Source organism: Hetaerina americana, unplaced genomic scaffold (genome assembly GCF_022747635.1).
Source record: "Hetaerina americana unplaced genomic scaffold, ioHetAmer1.1.p SCAF_7, whole genome shotgun sequence".
Taxonomy (NCBI): domain Eukaryota; kingdom Metazoa; phylum Arthropoda; class Insecta; order Odonata; family Calopterygidae; genus Hetaerina; species Hetaerina americana.
In genome coordinates this window covers 67,663,193-67,687,598 of record NW_027287316.1, presented here as the reverse complement: position 1 = coordinate 67,687,598, position 24,406 = coordinate 67,663,193, and the positions used below count along the sequence as shown (strand labels likewise).

Here is a 24,406-nt window from a genome sequence, read left to right as displayed (position 1 = left end):
TACTGATTTTATTCGAGTGAATGATCGAACTGATATATGTGAAGAGACGTAATACATAAACGCTCGTGCATCCGCATGCATGGCTGGTGACCTTAAACCCACCGCCACACGTCCTTGCGTTGGCTTGTGGGGTATTATGTAGATATAGATGAACAAAAAGACCAAGATATGTTTCGCATGATCCGCAAGAGTCTCCTTTAGGTAAGAGTAATTCCCCTAAGTTTGTTATAGATTGCTACGAGATACAAGTCAGAGTGACGGGTATGTTTGAAGACATTAGGAATAGAGTCCTGGAGACAAGAAGAGAGCAAGCAATACGAAGTTTAGGTACTCAAACACAAAACAATTATTAGCATGAGCATCTCTAGATATGAGAAGAGAACACGCTGGACTGACGCTATTAGAGAGACACGGAGCAACAGAGTTAATAATAACAGCGAGCGTATTATAGGGCCCCCATTTTATTTTGGCTGATTGAAGCAACAGGATCTATTAGGGAAGACTTATTCTAAAGCTATAAAAGTACGGCCAGATTCAAGTTATAATTCTTCCCGTACTCTTTATACAATTGTACAAAATTGAACGTAAACCTAATAAATTCAAAAAGAAAATTATAAAACTTTACTCCAACGCAACTATTATTGCATGATGTGAGTAGATTACGATACTTTGACAGAGAATAATAAATTATTCAAATACTTTTCGGCCATAATTTTTTAATATTCGAAGTCAGTTTATTATTAATTTTTTAAACCTACCATGCAGACAATCAAAATTTTCCAAATAAACGTTTTCCAAAACTTTTCGATTATTCATCACCGTTTCATTGCACTGGTACGGTGGCATCCAAACAACGCTATTTCATCCAAACGAAAATATTAGAGCTAGTAAATCGTTTCCAGGCAACGCAACCATCTCACGTTCACAGCACTTGTCACGAACATGCGGTGACATTGGCGATGCTTCTTTCAGCATTATTGTCATGCTGTGCGTGCCCTCATTTTGCAACTCTCAACACTGGACTCTTTCCGCCTTTGCCCCCACGTTCTAATTCACTGTAATCCGACAATTCTTACTCGGGCGAAAGGATTAAGAAAGCCCTCCACCCATTGTCTGCCTCTTAGTCCGTGCATGCTTACCGATTACCGTTCGCCGTTGTGCAACATTTTGGTCAGGAGACCCGATTACCTTACATCGAGGAGGAAAAAGCGATGCCCCCTACTTGTATTTTCCTCCTGCGTCTGTCACCTTGGACGAGGTCGACGCGAGACTGGGCAGCGTGGTGTGGTGGGGGGAGGGAGGAAGGGAAGGCCGGCGGAGGAGGGCACCTTCTCCCTAGCACATAAAACGGGAGACGCCGCGCCGTTGCCGTCCGTCCGCTGCAGTCGGCGGGAGTAAGAACATCAGATACGTAACATGAGGTTTGCCGTCGCGGTCCTATTTGCCGGCCTGCTGCTGCAGTTTGCCTCGGCCCATCGCGTGGCGCGGGGTGATCCATTGGTGCACACCCCCTTGGGTGCTGTGAGGGGTACCACCATGACATCGAGGTCCGGCAAGACTATTTATGCTTTCCGAGGGATGAGATATGCCGTACCGCCGGTGGGAGAGCTTCGGTTCAAGGTGGGTTCGCCAATTCGTGCCGCTACTAGGTCGAAAATGGAGGAGGATGGTTTCAATCACTGCTCCAACAAAAAAAAAAGAAAATGTTTTATGCGGCAGAATAGGCACCATCGATACGAATATGTTTGATTCATAAACATCGTATTCTCCATCATTTTCCTTTTTTCTTGAAATTCTAACGGAGCAAAAAATTGTATTTTCCACAAGTGTGGTGAATTTGGTGCTCGAGTAATATTAATTCCGCTGAATATTATTTTAAAAATATTTCATACGCTTTTACGTTAATTATGTTCATGTGCCAAGAAAGGCAAACTTTTCTAGTTATACCTGTAATATTCTCACATTGGTAAATACAATATGAGTTCATATTTTTTCTAATATTACAGTATTGCAGTTTTTAATCATTATAAGTATTTTAGTTCCTAGAAGTAATCCAATGTACCTCCATTTGATTAGTTCAATAGCCAATCACAATAGTTCAACATATTTATTCCCTTTTGACATCAGTTATCTGTTTACATTTTGGATCTGGAAATTCCCTTGAAAACTTATCATGTTAAATTTTCCGTTCCCAGTTATTTTCAACAAGCTGTAATTCTACTACATGTGGACGATAATGCTAACCCCTCTCCATTCCGGTGCTTCTGATAAGCTTGTTTCTAACGAAACATTCGCAGGACTTCTTCATCATTCACTATAGCTTCTCTTTTGAATTAAAAACAATTTCCTTCACTGATTACTGCATTACAAATGTCATTTTACGTAGACTTGATATTGTTTAACCCGTAGCGTACAACCCTGGGATGTATATAAACAAGTCATCATGACATGATGAAAATGTATTGATCTCATATTGTGCTACCTATTAATGATCTCTGGCTAAGAAATGTGATTCCTCAAATAACAATCCCAAAACCTTCATCAATATTGCGATGAAAACTAGAGATGACAAACACAAAAATCATGTAAAAATTCCACTAGCATAATATGAAAAATTATTCACATTTCGATACTTAATTCCGTAGAATTAATTGTGGCTATAATATTAAAATAAGCAGAAAGTAAAGACCGTCTGACTACATGTCATATTACATAAAGATTTCTTCAGTGCAATAAAAAGTGGTTTGTTGTACCCAACTTATTTCCTATTCCAGCTTTATTTCGAAAGCTTGATTAGGCCATTCTCGGCCACTCCGCCTGTTCCTGTTAAAAAATTATATCAATTTAATTTAGTGCAGGTTATTTCCATTGATGCAAACATATTTGTTTTCATCTTATTCCATATTCCTGGCGTGAAAATGCCTTCGGTAAAATTCAAGAGTAATAATCATTGCCATTTCTATTCTCAGCCCCCAGTACCCGCCGCAGAGTCATGGGACGGAATCAAGAACGCCACAGAGGATGCTTCGTCCTGCCCGCAGTCCAATGATATCTTCCTCAGTGGACCCACTTCGGAAGATTGCTTGTTCCTCAACGTTTACTCCCCAAGGGTACGATCATATTTAACCCATTTTCCGTTCACATCTGCACCCGAAAGAAATTTCGCTCAAGAAAATTACCTCGGTTAACGTGAAAACGATAAGAGGAAACAGTTTTTTCTAGGAAAAAATGTTTGTCAATCAGGGAAGAAGAATAGCGAAGTGTTTGGCGCAATATATTCTAGTGGCGGTTTTCTTGAATGATTTGCGGAGCAGGGGATGATAAGCCAGGTATTACGAAAGTAAATACCAACAAAGATTGCCCCAGACTCGGGTAGCTCGGAAAAGGTACTGCTTCCTACCGAGTTTGCCTACTTCTTAGTTTGCATTGATTGTGCACTTCCACGCCGTAATTGGCGGACGCGTGTCGGAGTAGGCAATATGCCTGTTGGCTCGTCGCCCGAAACCAGGGATTAGTGCAAATCTACTTTTACCGCGAAATCGTCGGCCAACATGAGAGTTGATGTACAAAAACCGAAAATAATTTCACTAATCCTAGTAATGGTCATAGCGAAAGTCTGGAAATACAATTACTATGTCGTCGCTTTGTCCCTATGAGTTAATTCTCGCAAACACTAAATCGACAGTGATGGAGGGTATACGTACTACGTCTTCACCGCTTTCCTTTCGTACTCGCTTCGGCGGTACATATACTAAAATTGGAACGATACAGAGAAGATTAGCATGGCCCCTGCGCAAGGATGACACGCAAAATCGTGAAGCGTTCCACATTTTTTGCACTTGTTTTCTCTATCGGAGACTGGCGGAAAAATTGGCGCAAGCGTCTCAAGGGCAAGGTCTCATCACAAAAAGAGATGATTGTTTTCCAGTTTTAGAAATTCACCAGCAACTCTCGGAGGGTTTTTACAAGCTGCGGCCAAGGCTCACGCCAAACTGAAATATGGGCATCAAACGAGCGTTATTATTTTTAAAGATCCATCGCTCCGAAGAGTCATAGGGAGTTCCCCTTCGTACGAGGCCAGTTGACGGCTAGCGAGAGCATTCCGATGCTTGACAGTACAAACTCACCGTAAATACATACTCGTGCGTAGTGTGAGTTTTCCCGGCATTTGAATTTCCGGCTGGTTCGGATAATAAATAAGCGAAGTTGAAAGAGGAGGATGCGAGAAATCAAATGAAACGGAGAGAAATATTGAAGTTTGACGTCAACTGTGTATAAAAATGGACATCAATTTGTAAATAACAACTAGCTTACATAGCGAATCACCACAAGGACGTGTGGCAGAGGGTGAGAGCGTTTAATTTTTCATTAGAGCATATTTCGGCGTAAAGTAAAAAACAATACCTTGCAGGTCAAACCTTTGCAATAGGCGCATTGACCTATTGTCTTTCGGAGTGGGTGTACTACTGGGCGTTTCAAACCTCAACGTGTACATAAATACCCTGTCATCCACCTAAAAGGTTTGTGGCAGTAGGTGCAAGTACTAGGTGGGGTGAGTAAGGGATAAGGGATGATTGTTAGGAAGAGAAAAGGGAAAAAATATTCACCAAAAAGCAATCAAATAACGTGCAAATTTATACATATGCTGGAGGATGCCTTAATTCCAAGAAAGTATTAATTTCGCCCAGTAAAATATTTGTCTGTTATACCAAAAAACAGGATATAAATGAACCACAACCATACGACAGACTTCTTAACAATATTCAACAACAGGATACGTATATTAAAATCATGGGTTAGAACTTTAAAAAAGATGGGTCTTTAAAACAAAAAATAACATGCAGAATATTGAAAAAAATATATACACTGCCAATATCCAGACCAATCATGCAGAACTGAACCGTAAGAATGGGAAATTCTATTAATTTGGAAATTCTATTATTATATGATCAATAATGGAACACGAATAAAAGTCAATCGAATGCATATAAAGTCAATAGGTTGCAACGTGTTGACTACAACGCCGGCTGGAGCTCGCATCCTTATATCTCGCAAACATTTACATCCACCCGATAAACTACTGTCGATTGTCCTCTAACAAGAAAAACTTTCTGTTATTTCGGCCCTCACTGGCGCCATCAGCAGAGCGCAAAGTTGGCATAAGTAGTTGGTCCTTATCTATTACAAATGGTAACAGTTTTGCTGTCATAAGTTGAGCTCATTCAATTGATGGACTCAAAATACTCGTCTACGAAGCAAAAGAACACAGATACACTGCAAGATAAAGGCATGCGCGTAAAAAATATTTTTGTCCCAAATTCTTATGGTTTATTGACCATTGAAAATGTAGGCAATATAATTGAAATAAATTGAATTTAGTGTCATTTATCATGATTTTTATTTAAATTTTATGAAAATCAAATGTAACCTGCGGCGCAATCGTCAATAAGCGGAACAATTCTCAAATTTCTATATTCCGAGTAACTAGAGAAGAAATATTACACTGACTTTGTGTCATTTTTTTGATCTTGTTAAATTTATTTCCAAGGAGAGTATTGATGCAGTGATTTGCCGTAATTTTTCCAGCTGCCAAACAGACAAAACAACCCCCGCTATCCTGTCCTCTTTTTTATCCACCACGGTGCATGGAATGGATTGTCTGGCCAAAGCTCCCTTGTGGGTCCACGCTATTTGATGGACGAGGAAATCGTCTTAGTGACGATCAACTACAGGTTAGGTGCACTTGGTAAGTGATTTTTTTATTGTGACTATTAAGGCCTAAATTACCAATTGAAAGAAATACTATCATAAATACTAACCTTTGACCTCCAGCCATGCTATTTTTTGAATCAAAGGGGCCTAATTCTTCTAATGAACCTGCCACACTTATAGTATTCTTCTAGTGCAGAATTATTTAACAAATGTGGCGGAAGTTCTCTTAACTTTTAATTTTATGTTTTCTCCGATAGAGCCAAAATACCTGACACGCATTCTAAATATGGCCTAGCTAAAGCCGAAAAACAAATCTGTTTAATTATTGCTTTACGCTTTAATTTCAACTCGTCTCATAAAACCTAATATTTTAAAAGCTGGTTCTTCTGTGCATGCCATATGAAGTATTTCATTAAAGTTTACAACCCAAGTATTTGAACTATTCTGAGTTGCATCGTTCGAGCCTATTTAATGTGTAATTGAAGCTCTGTCGCTCTTTCTTGAATTCCAAAGTTTTGACACAATGGATTTTTTTTGTTTCAAGTAAATTTCTTATCCTTGTTACAAAATAGTCTTTTCATTTTTAAAGGCTTCCTAAGCACAGGAGATTCGGAAGTCCCCGGGAACAATGGATTCAAGGATCAGCTGTTGGCGCTGAAATGGGTCAGGGACAACATCGCGAGCTTTGGAGGGAACCCGGAAACGGTGACCATCTACGGGTACAGCGCAGGCGCCGGCAGTGTTCAGCTTCACATGGCTTCGCCGAGATCTGCTGGTAAGAGTTGGTTGGAATTGTTGCTTGGCATCCGTTCGGGATCCAATGGGGGCATTAGCCAATTGTATATGTAGGAAATTCTACGGCTGGGCGATTAAACTGTGTTACCTGTGGTGCATTTCTAGAAGGCATAGAGAGCCTAGTATGTTGTCATTACCTCGTCTAGCCCTCATAATTGTCCTTCTTGTGTATAACAGCTCCTCTCACATTTATGGAGAAGCATGTCTCACTTCGGCAGCGGGATGTTGAAGACTGTAATTGAGGGGAGAATGTTAGGCAAACGAGGAAAGGGAAGGAACAGGATAGGGATGTTGGACGGGATGAAGGGAGGAAGAAAGTACTCAGAGCTGAAGAGGGACCTGATGTAAAGTAGGATGTTGTGTTTTGCTAAGGGTCACAAATTATTTAATTAGTAATTATGTTCATTCAAAAACCTACCTTAACCGGTAGATTACCTGATAGTAATAAATAATAATAATATATCTCACTTCGGCATCATAATGCACCCACCTGTAGATATCATGATCTAGGTTGTTTGAAAAGTGTTGAGTAATTACATACGTAGAGTTATGTGGAGTTCATACCTAATGGCAACAGATTTCTTCATCCAACGAATCATTCTCATCTCGAAACAGTCGCCAAATTTTCTCTGGCTCCATTCTTTCTTCCTCCTTACACCGCTCGTCAATCACTTCATTTCAATCTAAAATAAAATAAATTTAAATTAATAATGATGTTCGACCCAAATCAAAAATATATTGATAGATGCGAACATTAATGGTTTTAACATTCTTCATAAAATGGAAGGGGTGATTTTAAAATGCAAACATCATCGAATGCCGGGTTCACGATTTTCGCCACTTCATCAATTTTGTGGTTCCCTGTATGGCAGCTGCCGGCTTCCCGAATCTGAAAAACGATCTCCCAAATTTTGGTCTCGGTCAAGGCGAATGATTTTTACTCTATGAAATAGTTTAATTGAAAATGGACATTTAGTGGATGACTGCGTTAAAAGTTACTATCGCGGCATCTCCCGCAGTTTCTTGGAACTAGGGTAGAATAATTGGAAGTAACGTTAAATAATGAATTTTGTAATACAACCGCCACTTTTAATCAGCTATATGAATCAGTATTGACGTATGACCACCCGATTTCTGATAGAAAGTACGACCATAATAGCCATTGATAACAGAAGGTTTGTGCGTCAAATCACCATCTTCTAGGGCAACGTTAATCAATTTTACAGAAATAGTTATACATTAAGTCTTGTTTATCTTAGTTAACCAATCTAGTGATTGTCATATATATGATGATGAACTTTCGAGGCTATCCCGCCTAGATCACAACTTAACGATTAAAACCGACAAGGCAATACTCGGTGCGAAATAATTATTAAATCCTAGTATTGCTATTCAAAAAAATGACACCTGATAAAACAATTATATTTCGATCGTTTAGTTTCAAGTTGTTCCGATCAGGAAATTCAAGCACTTGTGAGGAATAGATCACGTTTCTTGGAAGGGTTTAATTTCAAATGTTGTTCTTACGGAACATAGGTAAATTAATACGGCAATTCTTTTGAATTGGCCACGTCAAGGGAGCCTAATCGTAACACCTCCTATTCTGCACACGTCCTAGTGTTTGATTGTAGGGTAATACATAGATTTACATATATATATTTATTTATTTATTTATATTTGCGTCACTTAACTTAAAGTTAGGGGTGGAGACACAACGGTCGGGCTATCTGCTAAAGTCGTGCGAATTTGTATTTAGACAATTTAAGGAATGACAAGGATGTAAAATGTACTACATCAACACAGCACCCCGCAAGGGCGTATGGGAGAGGGGCGAGCAGCCCTGCATGCACAATCATGTCGCCTCTCTATAAGTATAAGTTTGATCATACATTCGAACAAAGTAAATCAAACGAAAGAGGGTACTTACAAGTAACAATATTCGATAACAGAACACGTATACTCAAATAATGCAGTAGAAATGTTAAAAGATTGGGTTTATTAAAAAGAATAGCATGAAGGATATCGACAAAATATATACATACACTACCAATTCTAATTATCTCCTACGCGATTGCGTGAAACGGACATTTTAAATCTATCCGTTCAACTATCTTCCTCCCTGATTTTATATTGGTGACCTGATCTACCATAGTAAGTGAGGGCCTGTAATATGTCTTTCACATCCTCAGATAAATAACCTGCCTCAAATTTACGCAATTAATTTAAACTGTATTTTAACTTACGGTCAACTAATGGCTCCCATTCTAATTCTTTCAATAGTGTCGTGATACTGCTACCTTATTCAAAACAACTTTTCACAAACCTATCTGCTCTACGTTGCAGTCGATCTAGTTTCAATATTAAGACTCCCTCGTGAGGATATCATGCACCCACAGCATACTCGAGGTCATGAATCCCTCCTGTGAGCACTCTTGACTACTGTTTGTACGAAATTGGGAATTTCAACTACCACAAGATAAAATTGCCCCATGGACATAAGAATTTTGACTGCGTAAAACTGGTTGAATCGTGAATCTGGAATTTACCTTGGTGCCGATTCATCCCAACGCGGAATACCATTTTTCTGACCTTAATTATAAAAGCAACGTTCTTTCCTTTCCACAGGTCTATTCCACCGAGCAATATCAAGCAGTGGGTCTGCTCTATGTGGCTGGGCAATGACGAGAGATCCAATGACTCAAGCAAGGAGGCAAGCTAAACTTCTCAACTGTCCTCATGATAATAGGGCCACATCGAAGCAAATTGTGGATTGCCTACGGGGTAAAGATGCCGAGGAAATTGCAAAGTCATACTACAGCCTGACGGTGAGTGACAGACGTGTAAGCTGTGCACGATGTGTCAGGTGTTTGAGTGTTGTTATGAGTTTTTATGGAATTGAAATCAGTTTGTGTTGTCATTACGGCAATAACAAATTTCATTAGCATTGCACACAAGATTAAATCACTTAATATCTAACCGATGGATTTGGGCAGTCAAAAAGCGACACATTGGCATTCGGAAAAACTAAAAAGGGAACCGATCGACACAAGAGCATTAAAAGCACGAATAAGAAAATAGACAACCAAAGTCATAAATGCAATTTGCTTATCATTCTTCCTATAGTATACGTAACAGAATAATCCGGCACAAATTAAAAAAAACCGCTTATGAATTATTTTGGTGCACAATAATGAGAAAAAACAGGAAAAAATATACATATGCTCATTTTCCCTCCCCGGACTACAACCTTGGCGTGGTGGAAGGGCTTGTGCGTTCCGATGACCCCTAGAGCTGTACTGGCGGGAGTAATAAAAATTGCTCCTGGTAGGGTCACCCATGCCAGATAGGTCGAAGGTTAGGAGCCAGACGAAAGGTAGTCCACGCAGCGTCTGTTCCTCAGTGAGGCGGCTGCAATGGCGTCTGACCCCAGTGGGGCGGCCAGTAAGTGATGGTGTCACGTTAAAAACACTATTGAGGAAGGCAACGGGAAACCACCTCAATTATCATTTCCCTAGAAAAATATGATGGACAATAGAGATATTTTGAGTCCTGGCAACCACGGGGCTCGGCCCAATCGGCCGTGTGTCGTGCCCGGCAGCGGGGGAGGCAAGGCTTCCGCGGTCGTCATCCCACGAAACCCTTGCAAGGGAAAACCAGCAGCAGCAGGACAGAAGACGCAGGAGTAGAAGACCAAATGAGTTAGAATAGGAACGTGGAATGTTAGGACAATGATGAGGACGGGGAAATTGGAGAACGTTAAGCGAGAGATGGAAAGGGGAAATATAGATATTTTAGGTCTATGCGAGGCGAGATGGAAAGATAGCGGGGATTACTGGAGTGATAAGTATAGAATAATGTACAGCGGTGGGGACGAGAGCCAACGAGGGGTTGCCATAGTATTAAATGAAGAGGTAGGAAGAAGCGTAGTCAACATAGAGCAGGTAACGGATAGAATACTACTGGTGGAGATAAAAGCAGAACCGACGAACTTAGTTATTATCCAGGTATACATGCCACCGAGCAACCATAAGGAAGAAGAGGTCGATAGGATATACGATCAGTTAGAGGACATGATTGCATGTGTTCCTGCAGGGAAACATTTGATAGTGATGGGGGATTGGAATGCGACGGTAGGCGAAGGAAGAGATGGTGATGAGGTGGGGGACTACGGTTTAGGCACAAGGAATGACCGCGGGGAGAAAGCAGTTGAGTTCTGCAGGAGACAGGGCTTAGTTATCACCAACACTTGGTTTAGACACCACAAAAGACGCAGGTATACATGGAAAATGCCAGGTGACTCGGGAAGATATCAGCTAGATTATATCCTGGTTAGATACAGGTTCAGGAACAGTGTGATAAATTCCCACAGCTTCCCGGGAGCGGATGCGGACTCAGACCACAATTTAGTTGTTATGAAATGTAGCGTACGTTTTAAAAAGATAAGGCAGGGGCGGCGAGTTAGAAAATGGAATGTAGAAGCGTTAAATGGGTTGAAAAGAAAGGAATACAAACAGGCGGTAGAGAAAATCATGGAGGACGGTAAAGAGCTAAGTGCTATCGAAGAAAAATGGGAATGTATCAAAAAAGGGTTGTCTAAAGCGGCAAAAGACACTATTGGAACCGTTAACGCTAAAAGGACTCGTAAACCATGGATCACGGATGAGATGATTACAAAAATGGATGAGCGGCGAAAATGGAAGAATATAAATACAGAATTAGGCAAAATGAAGTACAAAGAATTGAACAATAAATTAAGGCGGGCAACAAATAAAGCAAAGGAAGCATGGTGGAAGACGCAGTGCGAGGATATGGAAAGTCTGCAGAGGAAGGGGGAAATTGGTGCGCTTTACAGCAAAGTTAAATCGTTATCGGGAAGTAAGAAAGGGAGATCAACGATAGCAGTTAGAGATAAGGCCGGTAAGGTAATAGTTGACGCAGGAAAGATCCAAGAGAGATGGAAGGAATATGTAGAAGAACTGTATAGTAAAGAGCTTAGACCAACAAAGTTAGACATTGAAAAGGAACATGACGTAGAAGAAGAAAGCTTAGGTCCAGGCATACTGGACAATGAGATAGAAAGGGCATTAAGGGAGATGAAACTAAATAAGGCCGTGGGGGTAGATAACATTCCCGTGGAACTTTTGAAATGCTTAGGAAAATGTGGGAGGAAGAGGCTATATGGGCTGATCCGTAGTATTTATGAGGAGGGAATCTGGCCGGAAGACTTTGTGAGATCAGTTTTAGTTCCTATTCCGAAAAAGGTAAAGGCCACGTCATGTGAGGACTATAGGACAATTAGTTTGATATCCCACGCAGCTAAGGTTGTTCTCAGGATCATAAACAAAAGGATAGAGAGTAGGGCAAACGATTATTTAGGGGATGATCAGTTTGGGTTCAGGAAGGGGAGAGGTACGCGTGATGCCATTGCAGTAATGAGATTATTAATCGAGAGGAATATAGAACACAACCAGGAGGTATTTGCCTGTTTCGTAGATTTCGAAAAAGCGTTTGATAGAGTAAATTGGGAAAAACTAATGAGTTTATTGCAGAAAATAGGAATAGAATGGAGGGAAAGGAGGCTAATCCGCAACCTGTACATGTCTCAGACTGCTCAGGTGCGGGTGGGAAACGGGGAGTCAGGATGGGGTCAGTGTTAGGAAGGGGTGTAAGGCAGGGTTGCCCATTATCACCGTTGCTGTTCAACCTGTACGCAGAGGAAATGATCAAAGAGGCATGGGAAGAACTGGAGGTAGGAATGAAAGTGGGCGGGGAATTCGTAAAATCAGTTAGATTTGCCGATGACCAAGCTTTAGTTTGTCAGTCAGCTAAGGGGCTGCAAGCACTGCTTAGTGAATTGGAAATTCAGTGCGACAGGTATGGGATGAGAATCAACATTAATAAAACAAAGGTTATGCGATTTTCTAGAAAGAAAAAGACCAAGCTTAACATTAAAATAGGAGGGCAAAAGCTAGAGCAGGTAGAACAGTTTACGTATCTCGGTAGTGTTTTGGACCAACACGGTCAAAGTAGTAGGGACGTAAGGAGAAGAATTGCGCTAGGCAAAGAGGCTTTCACAAGGAGGAGGGAGTTGATGACAGGGACTTTGAGTAAGGATGTTAAGAAAAGACTCGTAAAAACTTTGATATGGAGCGTAGCTACTTACGGCGCGGAAACGTGGTCATTGACGCAGGAGGATAGACGTAGATTGGAGGCTTTTGAAATGTGGATGTGGAGAAGAATGGAGAAGGTGAAATGGACAGAGAAGAAAACAAATGAGGAAGTACTTGGTATGGTGGGCGAAGAGAGGGGTTTGTTGGGAGCAATCCTATGGAGGCAGGAAAAGTGGATGAAGGGGGTTTTGACCGGCAGTGGGATGCTGAAGACTGTGATAGAGGGTAGAATGTTGGGCAAAAGAGGAAAGGGAAGGAACAGGATAGGGTTGTTGGACGGGATGAAGGGAGGAAGAAAGTACTCGGAGATGAAGAGGGACCTGATATAGAGTAGGATGATGGATTTTGTGTTTAGTTAGGAGTAATAAAATATTTGTTGGTAGTTGTGTCCATCCAAAAACCTACCTTAACCGGTAGATTACTTTAAAAAAAAAAAATGCTCATTTTACAGCCACCTGGGTCTTCTTCAGATATGATAGAGGCTTTAAATAATTGAATATCGCATTTTATCCGCAAAAACACGAAAAGATATTATAGCTGGGGGTGATTTCAATCTTCTTTCAATAAACTGAGATGAATACTTCGTTAATACCACTGCGAGAAACCGCAATTCATGCGAGGCTACCCTTAATATGCACACCACCAACATAATGAACCAAATTATAGGAAAACCAACTAAAGGCAACAGTATTCTAGATCTTTGCTTCATAAACCATCCCAAAATGGTCACACATTCATATGTAATGAAATGAATAAGTTACCAGAAAACAATTAAAATAGAATTTTTTGTTTCGGTAAACAAAATCGTAAAACCCAGGCAAAAGGGGTACCTACTCGAGAAGGGTAACTTCAAGAATTTTGCCGCGTATCTTAGAAAAGGCCTACAATTACACTTAGCAAAAACGAACAACGCTGGGGCTGAGACTACATGAAAGAATTTCTTGGAAATAATTAGACACGGTATAAAGGCATATATTTTTCTAGCAAAAAGAAAACCGATAGTAACGAACTACGAAGGTACAATAGTGAGGGTAGAAGGGTTTTAAGGCAGCAAAGGATATTCCACTCGAAATACATAACAACTTTGAAAAATGACCAAGGAGCGACTTCTTAAATGGCACGAAGAAAATAATTAACATATCTTCGGGAAACAAAGAAAATAATGCAAAGTGCCAAAATAAATTTTAAAAGAAAGATTCTCGGGGATTACTTGGAGAATGGCCCTTGAGGAAATATAAGGAATACATGTAGAATGGCTGATGGCCTACCACCCACACCACACGTCCTCACGACGACTTGTGGGGTATTTTGTAGATGTAGATGAACGTACGATCCCAAGTCATTAACGTATATTAAGAATAGAAGCAGTATATTACACCTCCTTGGGGGACGCCCGAAGTTACATCCACCTCCGTTAAACACAACCCATGTAACTCATGCAATCACAACTTTTGAGCACAACCCAACCGGTGTTCGCGTAACCTACGCGCTACTCATTTCTTTATAATGATATGTATGCTTGCTTTTGACACATTTCTCAATCCCCCATGCATTAAGCGTTGAAAATGACCGGTCTCCATTCTCTTTCTAAATACCACGCTGCTCCTGAATGGTGCGCGCGTATCACAGGAGTGGATGTTACACCCATCGGTTGTCTTTGGTGCGGTGATAGAAGCAGAAGGAAGCTCGGATCAGCCATTTATCACAGAGGACCCTGATTTGACTTTCCAGAGGGGAAACTTCGCCCAAGTGCCCTGGATTATTGGAACCACCAACAACGAGATGATGCAGACTGCTGATGGTAATTAATAATTGTATTTAAATTCGATTCTACGCATAGCAGTGTATGTTTGGAACGTGTATGCATGTTAGGGAAGTGGTGACCAAGACTTAATTATGAAATAGAGGTTTCAGTGCCCACTACTTATACTATCAACTGCAAAGTACACATACTATCAATTACCAAATACATATACTATCAACTACCAAGTACATAAACTATCAACTTAATATAAATAAATAAATAAATATATATAATATATAAATAAATCTATAAATAAATAAATATATATATATATATATATATTTATATGCACTATGGTGATAAAATCGCTTTCACATTCGTTCAAGACTCTAGTAAATGTAGATGGAAATACTCGTTCTTTCCTCGGAAAATCAGGGATAATAGCAGTAAATAAAAGTCATAATAGTAATAGTAAACACATTAAAGTATTATATTAAAAAATAAATATTTACCGTTTTTATGCTATTGGCAACAATTTTGCTGTTTTCCATTTTCAAGGAGCATACTGTTGGACTTTTACCCTGTATTACTCTGATGTAACCCCAGAATGACATTGGATTTTCCTAAAGATAATCACATAGTATTTGTTTTGACAGTGTGCCTGGCTCTACTCATGACGCTTACCACGACATTATTTTAGTTTCTGTTTTGGCATATTCATAAAAACGATGTCAATACTTTTTAAACTCATATTAATATTTGATTACAACCTTCTTCGCTTTCCCAACGCAGCTCTGACTTCTCCATTGTACTATCTAGATTCGTTACTCTCGCAATTAAGCTGGAATACAAATACCCATACCAAAATATCGTAATGACCATTTATTTTTTTTATTTCAGTCATCGTAAGAAATGAAACCATTCTGGAAGATTTCTCTCAGAACTTTGAACGGATAGTACCGATTCCCTTTTACTTTGAGAGAGACACTCCTGCATCATTGAGGAAAAGCAGAAGGTTGAAGGAATTCTATTTTCCAGATGGTCGCATCACCAGGGACTCTTTGCAACCCATAACAGATGTGAGTGTGTGTGCTGGCATATTCATCTTTGTTGAAGTACTGTGTTGATTACGGAAGTGATCACATGACATTTCATTGTTTCTTTATCACAAAGGTTTTTTTCCTGCGTTTGTGCTAGTGTTATTAACGTACAAAATGCAAACATGTATTCAAAATGTGTGTATTTATATACTACTTTTTCAATATTTAAATTATACAAGTAAACTGCTATCATATCTATAAAAATATGTATCCATGTCACATTAAACCTAAAAGTAATTTATGCTATAGCAAAGTACGAAATATTTGATTGAAATATTCTCTCATTAAAAAATCACATGTAAGATATTTTACTAGTTACTTCAATGGGTGATGAGTTCACTTTCAACACCAAAGGTAGCAGGTTGAGTTTTTCTATATCTACGTAATATCCCGCAAGCTGCCTCAAGGGCGTGTAGCGGGGGGGTTTTAGGTTTCTGTTAATTCGGCACCCGAAAAACCTTGCTGTGTAAAAGACAACGTGAGAAATACCTTAGCATCACGGGCCACTGAACATAATGATGAAATACTTTTGTTGCTTTCATCAATGTAGGAAAAAAACCATTTAAAGAATAATTAGTGCTGGTACAATTTGAACTTTTCTTGTTTCTGATAATTTTTCACTAGTTCGCTGCATTTTAAATTTTTTTCTGCATTGAGGCTCATGCATGGTGCGTGATTTTGTCTCTTGGTATACTGCGCAGGCCTGGTGCGGATACACCCCCTCCCACACACCTTCCTGGTGGCTTGCGGGGTATTATGTACATAGGTTTAGATGAGTAATTTTAAAAATTAATTTCTTTTCGGCAGCTCTTCACCGATGGCATCTTCTTCTATGGAGCAGATCGCTCCGTTAAACTCGCCTCTCTGCGGAGCAGATCGCCTGTATATTACTATATGTATGTGTACCGGGGTCGATTTGGGCAAATGACCGCTGAGCCAGGGATGGACAGGCCTCGAGGTGAGATACATTTAAAACTAATGCCTTTCCTATTTTCTCCTTTTGTTTGCTGGGAGTCCACACTCCACCAAACACCTTTGCAGCGACTTGCGGGGAATTGCGTGGATTTCGATGAGGTACAGTGGGCATTCACTTGACCAGCTTTCCAAGGGTAATTCATATAAAAATTGCGAGAAGAATGACGAAAAGGGTAATGAAAGGTTAGACTTAGTTAACGAGAATGACCAAAAAAAAAGAATGCGTAGAGTAAGTAGTTTCTGGAAGGGAAATCACACTGACTTTTAAAATAGTAAAATTATTTTCGTATTGGCAAATAACTACCGAAGTTTGAAACATTAAATAGCTGACTTTTGCCATATGATCCAAAGTGCCGAAGCAGGTATTATAATAAGAACCGAGAGCTAACTATCGCAAGACATCACAGAAGAGTGGATTTTATACCACCCGTAAAAGAGAATGTACTAATATACGAATATACTCGTATGCATCTATACATCTATATAACTACCCCGAGATCCACAAAAAATGTTTGCGACAAGGGTTTCAAGTACGACGCAGTCTAGAGCGTGCTGATGGCGCCAATTTCACGGCTGTTCCGGTGAGCAGATCTCACCTCTTCCAGTCCTATTGGTTGGGAACGTTAAATGATGGTAGAATAAAAAGGAGGGTTGTGTGGTCATGTTGTTTGCGCGAAAGAGAAAATCGTAGGCAAAGATAGTGCAAAGTAGAACCAATGTATAAAATTTTAATAATTATTTTTTATTTTTTAGGTGGGATAAGCAAGGGATAAGAAAGGATAAGGGAGAGGATTGGAGATGGGGAGAAATATTTGCTTAAAATAGTGGTCAGTTAAATATGCAATCGATATCCTCTGTGTAATTTAAATATACCCATTTTTAAAACTCCATTGCTGAAATATTTGAATATTGTCCTGTTAATGAATATTTGTGCTTGTAATTGGCTTCTTGTTGGGTTGCTAACTTTATTCGATTGAATACTCAAACTAATACCAATTGAGATTTAGATGTAATGATTGTGCATGTATGACTGGTGACCGAAAATCCCCGCCACACACCATTGCGGCGGTCTTTGGGCACCATTGTGGCGGTCTTCGGGGTATTATCTAAATCCACAAAATACGCCGCAAGCCGTCGCAAGGGCGTGTGGCAGGGGGCTGTAGGTCACCAGACACACATGTAAAATCATTACATCTAAAACTACACGGATATTAGTTTGAAAACGAATCGTACCCAGATAGTTGGAAGCATTAATGTCATTATGGAACCTATTTCCAATCGCACGAAGCTTTATGATCTAAATCAGGAAAAATCGTGTAACTGGGCAGTGGGTTATAAAACAGAAAGATTCGTGCAAGATTAATTTCTGATTCGGACCCTATTACGATCATAAAATGTCCAAAGGAAGGAAGAGCATCTAAATCTGTCCATTTCGGAGTCTATTCCTGTCACTGCATCCTCCTCGTCTGATCTACCGATAGGATGTTGTTCCCTAAACGCACCTCATACTCATAAGTAATCCTATAGTATTATGTACACTTCTAAAGGTTTTATTGGCGTGTACTCTTCTTGACTCCCTTAAAACGTTAAAATATTAGAAAAAATAAAACATTAAATGTTGTATGAAAATTTGAATTAAGCGCATGCATACTATGAGATATCCTGATCTTCTTACATTACCAATTACATTCTTTCAGCTTCCATTATCCTACAACCTACATCTACATAATACACCGCAAGCCGCCACAAGGGCGTGTGACGGGGGGTGTTAGGTCACCAACCGTAAAAGATAACAGCACCACATGCAAAACAACAGCATGGAAAATTACACCCACAGCAGTGCACACACTCGTGCAAAAATCCCTTCATCCAACACTCATGCAAATACATACCATGAAGCAACAAACAGCTGCACCCCAGGATGCAGCACGACAGCCATCCAACAACGCGCAAGCCAGGACACATCAAGCAAGAATGCGAAACTCCATCACCACATGAACATGCAACACAAAACACAAAATAACCTAATGGCTATGTTCCTATTTATGTGAAGTGCGCTAACATTACTTTGCATGGCTATGTAAAGTTTGGTCAGTCACCATTTAAATTCAACATCCATTGATTCAAATAAGTATTTTGATGATGCTGAGATTTATTTATTATTTCAGGAGCTGTCCACCACGATGACCTTATACACGTGTTCTATGGTGACGGCAGTGACGAAGGCGGGTTCCCCTTCTTGACGGACGAATTCCCGGAAGCCGTCACATCCAAGCGACTTGTACGAATGTGGGCAAATTTCGCGAGGACAGGGTGGGTATATCCTCTAGTAAAAACAGAGATGGATCCAATGAACACATGCGTAATTATTTATCACTGCAATCATATACGTACCATGCTCATTTCAATTGGGATCAGCCTTTCAAAATTATAGATAAAGAAATTGGAATTACAGTATTGAAATGAAAACACGTATATGAAGCCTTAAAAGAAAAGGAATTTAAAAAAATGAAACCATACCCTCTTAAATCGTGTTTATGATTTTAAAGCCAGATAGGAATATATTGTTCAAAAACACAGTAAATTGGATATATTTTAAGCATATCGGCCCCATTCTTAAACGATAATAACATTAAAACCACGTGAAATATAGAACTGTAGCATAGAGCTGGATATTAATAAAGTCCGTGTGAAGTAATTTATATTGAAGTGGAATGATCACAATTCCAAATGTTAGATGGTCCTAAAAATATGATTTAAAAAAAAAATATATATATATATATACATATAAGTATATATATATATATATATATATATATATATATATATATATATATATATTTATTAACACATATGTAGATTTTTAGACCATGAGACTCAAAGGAAGGACACTCAAAAAATGTTGTTTTGACGTTTCGACGGCTCGGCCGTCGTCTTCAGAATGGCGTTCTCGGGGAAGAGCGGAAGAGGACATGTGCGGGGGAGAGGTGAGGGAAGGAGAGGTAAGGGACCAATAGGAAATGAACAATGGGGTGGGAGGGGATATGTGGACAGCCATATGATGCATTCAGTGGGCTTGGTTCAGTCCGGGCGGTTTAAATGATTGTGCCACCCAGATATGCACCATCTCGCGGGTTCTCACCTCTATTATACTAGCAGATTTGGGAAGGATTTCAATCACCGAAACGGAGAAGGAGTCGTCAAAAGATTGGTTGTAGGAAGGAGTGTGAGTAGGGATGGGATAATTAAGAAATGTGGGAGATTTGGTGGAATATCGGTGGTTATTCGTGCGGTGGGAAAGTACGGTCGTGCATTTGCCCTTGTAGAACTGACTCATTTTTTCGTTTTCAGGAATCCAACTCCAGCCTCCAACCGAAACGATGATTTGATTCCGACCAATTGGACACCACACACCTTGAATAACCTATCGTACTTGGAAATCGGGGAGAACCTCATTATGAAGAGGGCCCTGAGACAAGAACGGGCTGCTGTTTGGGATGATGTGTACACCGACAGAGTGCCATTTAATCAGATCTCTTCCACCAAAAGAAAAGCATAATCATTCTGATACTTTCATGACTGAGAGTACATTTAATAAACGCGTGAATATGATATACTCAAAAGATTATGCTTCAGTGTCATTAAAAGTAGTACGAGCTTATATTATATGAAACTTTGAAGTAAAACAATCCGGAGTGAGTATTGTAAAAATTCCTACAGTTGTATCCTCTATGTTTGACGAAACTTAAATAATAAATCAACATATGTATTACAAAAAAAACAACAATTCAAAATATTTCAGAATGAGCACCTTCCTTTAGAGGCCGAATCGTATAGTTAAAAGTTGCATTTTACTTTGCTATATCAAAAAAGCTGATTACAGAAGATATATATATATATAATACACATATATGATATACAAATATATATATATATATATATATATATATATATATATATGTATATATAATATACATATATATATATACACACAAAATCATAAACAGTGATCAACCCGCCGAAGGACGGTTTGGTAGGTGACGGTCGATTTCACCCAGCACTAAGCCTGACGGCGCGTGAAATTCACACATCAGGGTAGGGGCCAGCTCCTTACCCTGTGCCGGTTACGGTTCGCCAGGAAGATCTGGTACATTAAAAATCACATAACTTGGGTGGAGCGGCACGTGCCCAGAGACTTGCCCGGGAATCGAACCCGGGACCCTCCGGTCAGTAGTCCAACGCTCTACCCCCTTGACTACCTATTCAAATATATATATATATATATATATATATATATATATATATATATATATATATTTATAAATAAATTTTGAAATGGAACACTCTTCGGCGACGCACAACATTTGTGAGTGTCCTTTCTTTGTCTCTATATTCTACAAATCTACATCCGTGTTTATATATATATATATAATCCGGGAATCGAACCCGGGACCCTCCGGTCAGTAGTCCAACGCTCTACCCCCTTGACTACCTATTCAAATATATATATATATATATATATATATATATATATATATATATATATATATATATATATTATAAATAAATTTTGAAATGGAACACTCTTCGGCGACGCACAACATTTGTGAGTGTCCTTTCTTTGTCTCTATATTCTACAAATCTACATCCGTGTTTATATATATATATATATTAATATATATATATATATATATATAGTTAGAGTCACAGAAAATTAAAAGGTTAACCGAAATGATAATAACTCACTTCAATATTTCGGTGTTCCCAGCATCATCAGGGTACATGGAGTCCCTAACAATTCCTCTTCAACCTTTCAGCCCATTACCCCAATACCGCTAGTATTTGGAAACAATGGGAGAAAATTTGGCAAAAAGAATTAGATAAGACCAGAGAAAATCCGTCAGAGTTATGAAAAATTATTATAATAAGAAGACGAGTGTGACAGATCTTTGAGGAGAATCAGGCTGGGAGCTGCTGAACAGATACCCATTACAATATATACAAACTCTCATTCTTTCCCAGAATAATCAGAAATCATAATAGCAAGAAACCAAAGTCACAAGAGAGATGTTAAAGACATTTAATTTACAAGTCAGGAAAGGCAAGAAAAAGTCGCTTCCCATATTGTGGCGCAGACATAAGGTTGGCGAGTTGTACAGGTTTTTGCATTAATGTATACGGAATAGAGTGTAGATTGGCATGAATTTGTGGGTTTTGCATGCGATTTTATTCCTAATCTTCATCTACATAAGACATCTACACTATACCCCGCAAACCACCTCAAGGGTGTGTGGCGGGGGGTTTTAGGTCAGCACACGTAATTAAGAGAAAAACCGCGTGCAAAAGCCATATATTTATGCAATCTAAAAACAAATAAAAAGACCCTAATTACGGGTGGCGACCTAACACCCACCGCCAAACGCCCTTACGGTGGCTTACGGGGTGTTATGTTGATGTATTCTTGATCAATTGATTATAATTTCTCTTTCTGATGTTCCTTACCCTGGAATTTATATTTATCTGATCATTCTCATGGTCTTAGTCTAATATTTCATTAAATTTGCCGTGATTATTGTCTAAATTGTTTAGTGAATAACCCGTGTAATGCTTGTTTAGTAAATTCCCATATTTGACCTAATACTACCAGAATATCTACCAAATATGCTTAACTCTCCTCATACAGGGTCGCACCCAAAAGTGGTAGGACTGATTTTTTTACAAGAATTTTATTGACGATATACTTACATCGACTTAATAATCTTCAAAGTATGCTCCTTGAGCTGCTACACACTTAGTATAACGTTGCTCCCATTCCCCGTACGCCCGCTGGAAATTTTCTTTGGGGATGCCGTTGATGACCCTCGTCGAAGCCTCTTGAACGGCCTTTATCGAGTCAAAACGTCGTCTCTTGAGCTGTCTTTTCATCAGGGGGAAGAAGAAGAAGTCCGGTGGTGCCAGATCGGGAGAATAGGGCGGGTGCGGCAACGTGGCAACGCCGTATTTGGCCAGGAGCTGTCTGACGACGAGCGCGCCATGGCACGGCGCGTTGTCATGATGAAGCACCCAGCAGTTTGCGATGGCCGGTCGGACTCTTTTCACGCGTTCTCGGAGGCGGGTTAGCACCTGGTGAGGGTCTGCAATTTCTTCACTGGTTAAGTGTCGGTCTGTGTTCAGCAGTGTCCTCACTCTGTCCACATTCGTGTCGATTCTTGCCGTCGACGGCCGTCCGGAGCGATGGTCGTCTTCAACGATACCCTCTTTAAACAACTTGTGCCACTCAAATACTGTGGAACGGCTTAAGGCAGTGTCCCCATAAGCCTGCTTGATCATATCGAGGGTCTCAGTTTCCGTCTTCCCGAGTTTCGCACAAAACTTCACGGAATAACGTTGCACTAAATTCAGATTCATTTTGTTTTTCGACGCGGACAAAAAACTTGCTTCACTAAAAACGGTGTCCTCACTCAACGACAGCCCGCAGGCGACTGAGGTTGTGTTGGTCTGTTGATGAGAGCTCCCTCCACCTTACCCTGCCAGGCAGACCCCCACTCCACCACAGAAAATCAGTCCTACTACTTTTGGATGCAACCCTGTATGTTCCTGAATCCTAGTCTCTACTTTCTGCGATGCGACACGATGCATAGTCAGGCTACAAGTCTATGAAGTCCACTCCAATTCCCCCACAAAAATGTCCCAATCTAATATTTACCCCATTTAAATTAAAAATTTCGCAATCTATTATAGGTTTTGGGAAAGAGTTGACTTAATTGTCATTACAGCAGTTAAGATGCTGTCCAGCAATTGCAGAGAAACTACTGGTACTATTATGGGGTAGCAGGAAACGGACGTCTTTTTAACAGAACAGATATTTACAAGTGCATATAGCCTTTAAAAAATATGAATTCTAGTAAAGCCTGTTCTCAAGTAAGTATGTGATTCAGGGCCATAGGTACATGCAGTAAAGTTGGCGGTAGTGTGTCTGTTTTCTTTAAATATTTAGTGATGCATGAATAGAAAATATATTTAACATGAATAAACAAATGAACACTTATAATTTTAGTTTTAGATTTTTTAATACCCTGCAAGCCAGTGCTAGGGTGTGTGGTAGGGGGTGATTACACAAAGAAGAGAAGCAGAAACAAAGTTACATGAGCTACTTCTACGACATGGGTAACTTAAGAAAATCTCATCTTTAAGAAAAAAATATAATTTTCCGTCGTCAGGAATGGCTGAAAAAGATATAATAAAACTCATTGGTAGATTAATACTTCCTTAATTCTTGAGACGTGTTGGATTTCATATGAAATCTATAACGTAACATACAAGGACATCGTATCTTAGAAATAATGTCGAAAAAGTTTATGGAAAAGAAGCTGCCACGTTAAGAGCATGGCATGATTAAATAAATAAATAAAGCCATGCAGTAAGTAAAGTAGAAAGTAAAGCAATGGGAATCTGATGACTTAAGAATAATCAATTAATAAGTACATAAATATTATGATGCTCCAAAGATGGAGTGAAAAAAGGTCAGTTGTATAAAGGAAAACAGGAAAAAAACCTCATCGATAGTCAAATTTAATGATGAAATTGTCACCAAACATTCCGTGGGAGAGTTGCCATGGAGTTTAATGACGACCACAATCACAGATCGAAACGACCTAATGATGCGGGAGTAAAAAATCAAATAGGTATAGGAAATTTAACAACCAAAGGAAATTTTATCCGGAATGACGTCACCCTCATCTCTGAGAACACTCGAGTATAGCCCAGAAATCCTAGAATTCATTCCCAATGTGCTCTAGGGGAAAGCGCCACTCTTAGACAACTACTGGCGCACTATTTTATCATAACCGAACGGTCTACTTTTCATATTCCTGGTAAACCAATGGTTCAAATCGCCCTTTGTTTTGTTT

The 24,406-nt window shown here is 39.5% G+C and overlaps 1 protein-coding gene and 1 non-coding gene across 2 annotated transcripts; both read left to right on the top strand.

Moving 5' to 3' along the window:
* The first annotated feature begins 1,366 nt into the window (after positions 1 to 1,366).
* On the top strand, positions 1,367 to 20,112 carry LOC139696919 (juvenile hormone esterase-like). Its single transcript, XM_071595804.1, has 10 exons — positions 1,367 to 1,620; positions 2,970 to 3,110; positions 5,587 to 5,746; positions 6,302 to 6,487; positions 9,133 to 9,332; positions 14,307 to 14,478; positions 15,322 to 15,500; positions 16,329 to 16,479; positions 18,665 to 18,809; positions 19,848 to 20,112. Exons 1-10 carry the CDS (start codon positions 1,417 to 1,419, stop codon positions 20,053 to 20,055), a joined length of 1,746 nt encoding a protein of 581 aa, XP_071451905.1. The 5' UTR covers positions 1,367 to 1,416; the 3' UTR covers positions 20,056 to 20,112.
* LOC139696988 (U6 spliceosomal RNA) lies at positions 3,728 to 3,834 on the top strand. The gene has a single exon (XR_011702692.1). It is a non-coding gene; the product is annotated as a U6 spliceosomal RNA (small nuclear RNA).
* Positions 20,113 to 24,406: the final 4,294 nt, after the last annotated feature.

Excerpts from the sequence above, each read along its gene's own strand:
- LOC139696919 (XM_071595804.1), top strand. The coding sequence starts at position 1,417 with ATGAGGTTTGCCGTCGCGGTCCTATTTGCCGGCCTGCTGCTGCAGTTT. Across the intron at positions 9,333-14,306 it reads AGTCATACTACAGCCTGACG|GAGTGGATGTTACACCCATC; the intron begins GTGAGTGACAGA and ends CGCGTATCACAG. Across the intron at positions 18,810-19,847 it reads GCAAATTTCGCGAGGACAGG|GAATCCAACTCCAGCCTCCA; the intron begins GTGGGTATATCC and ends TTTCGTTTTCAG.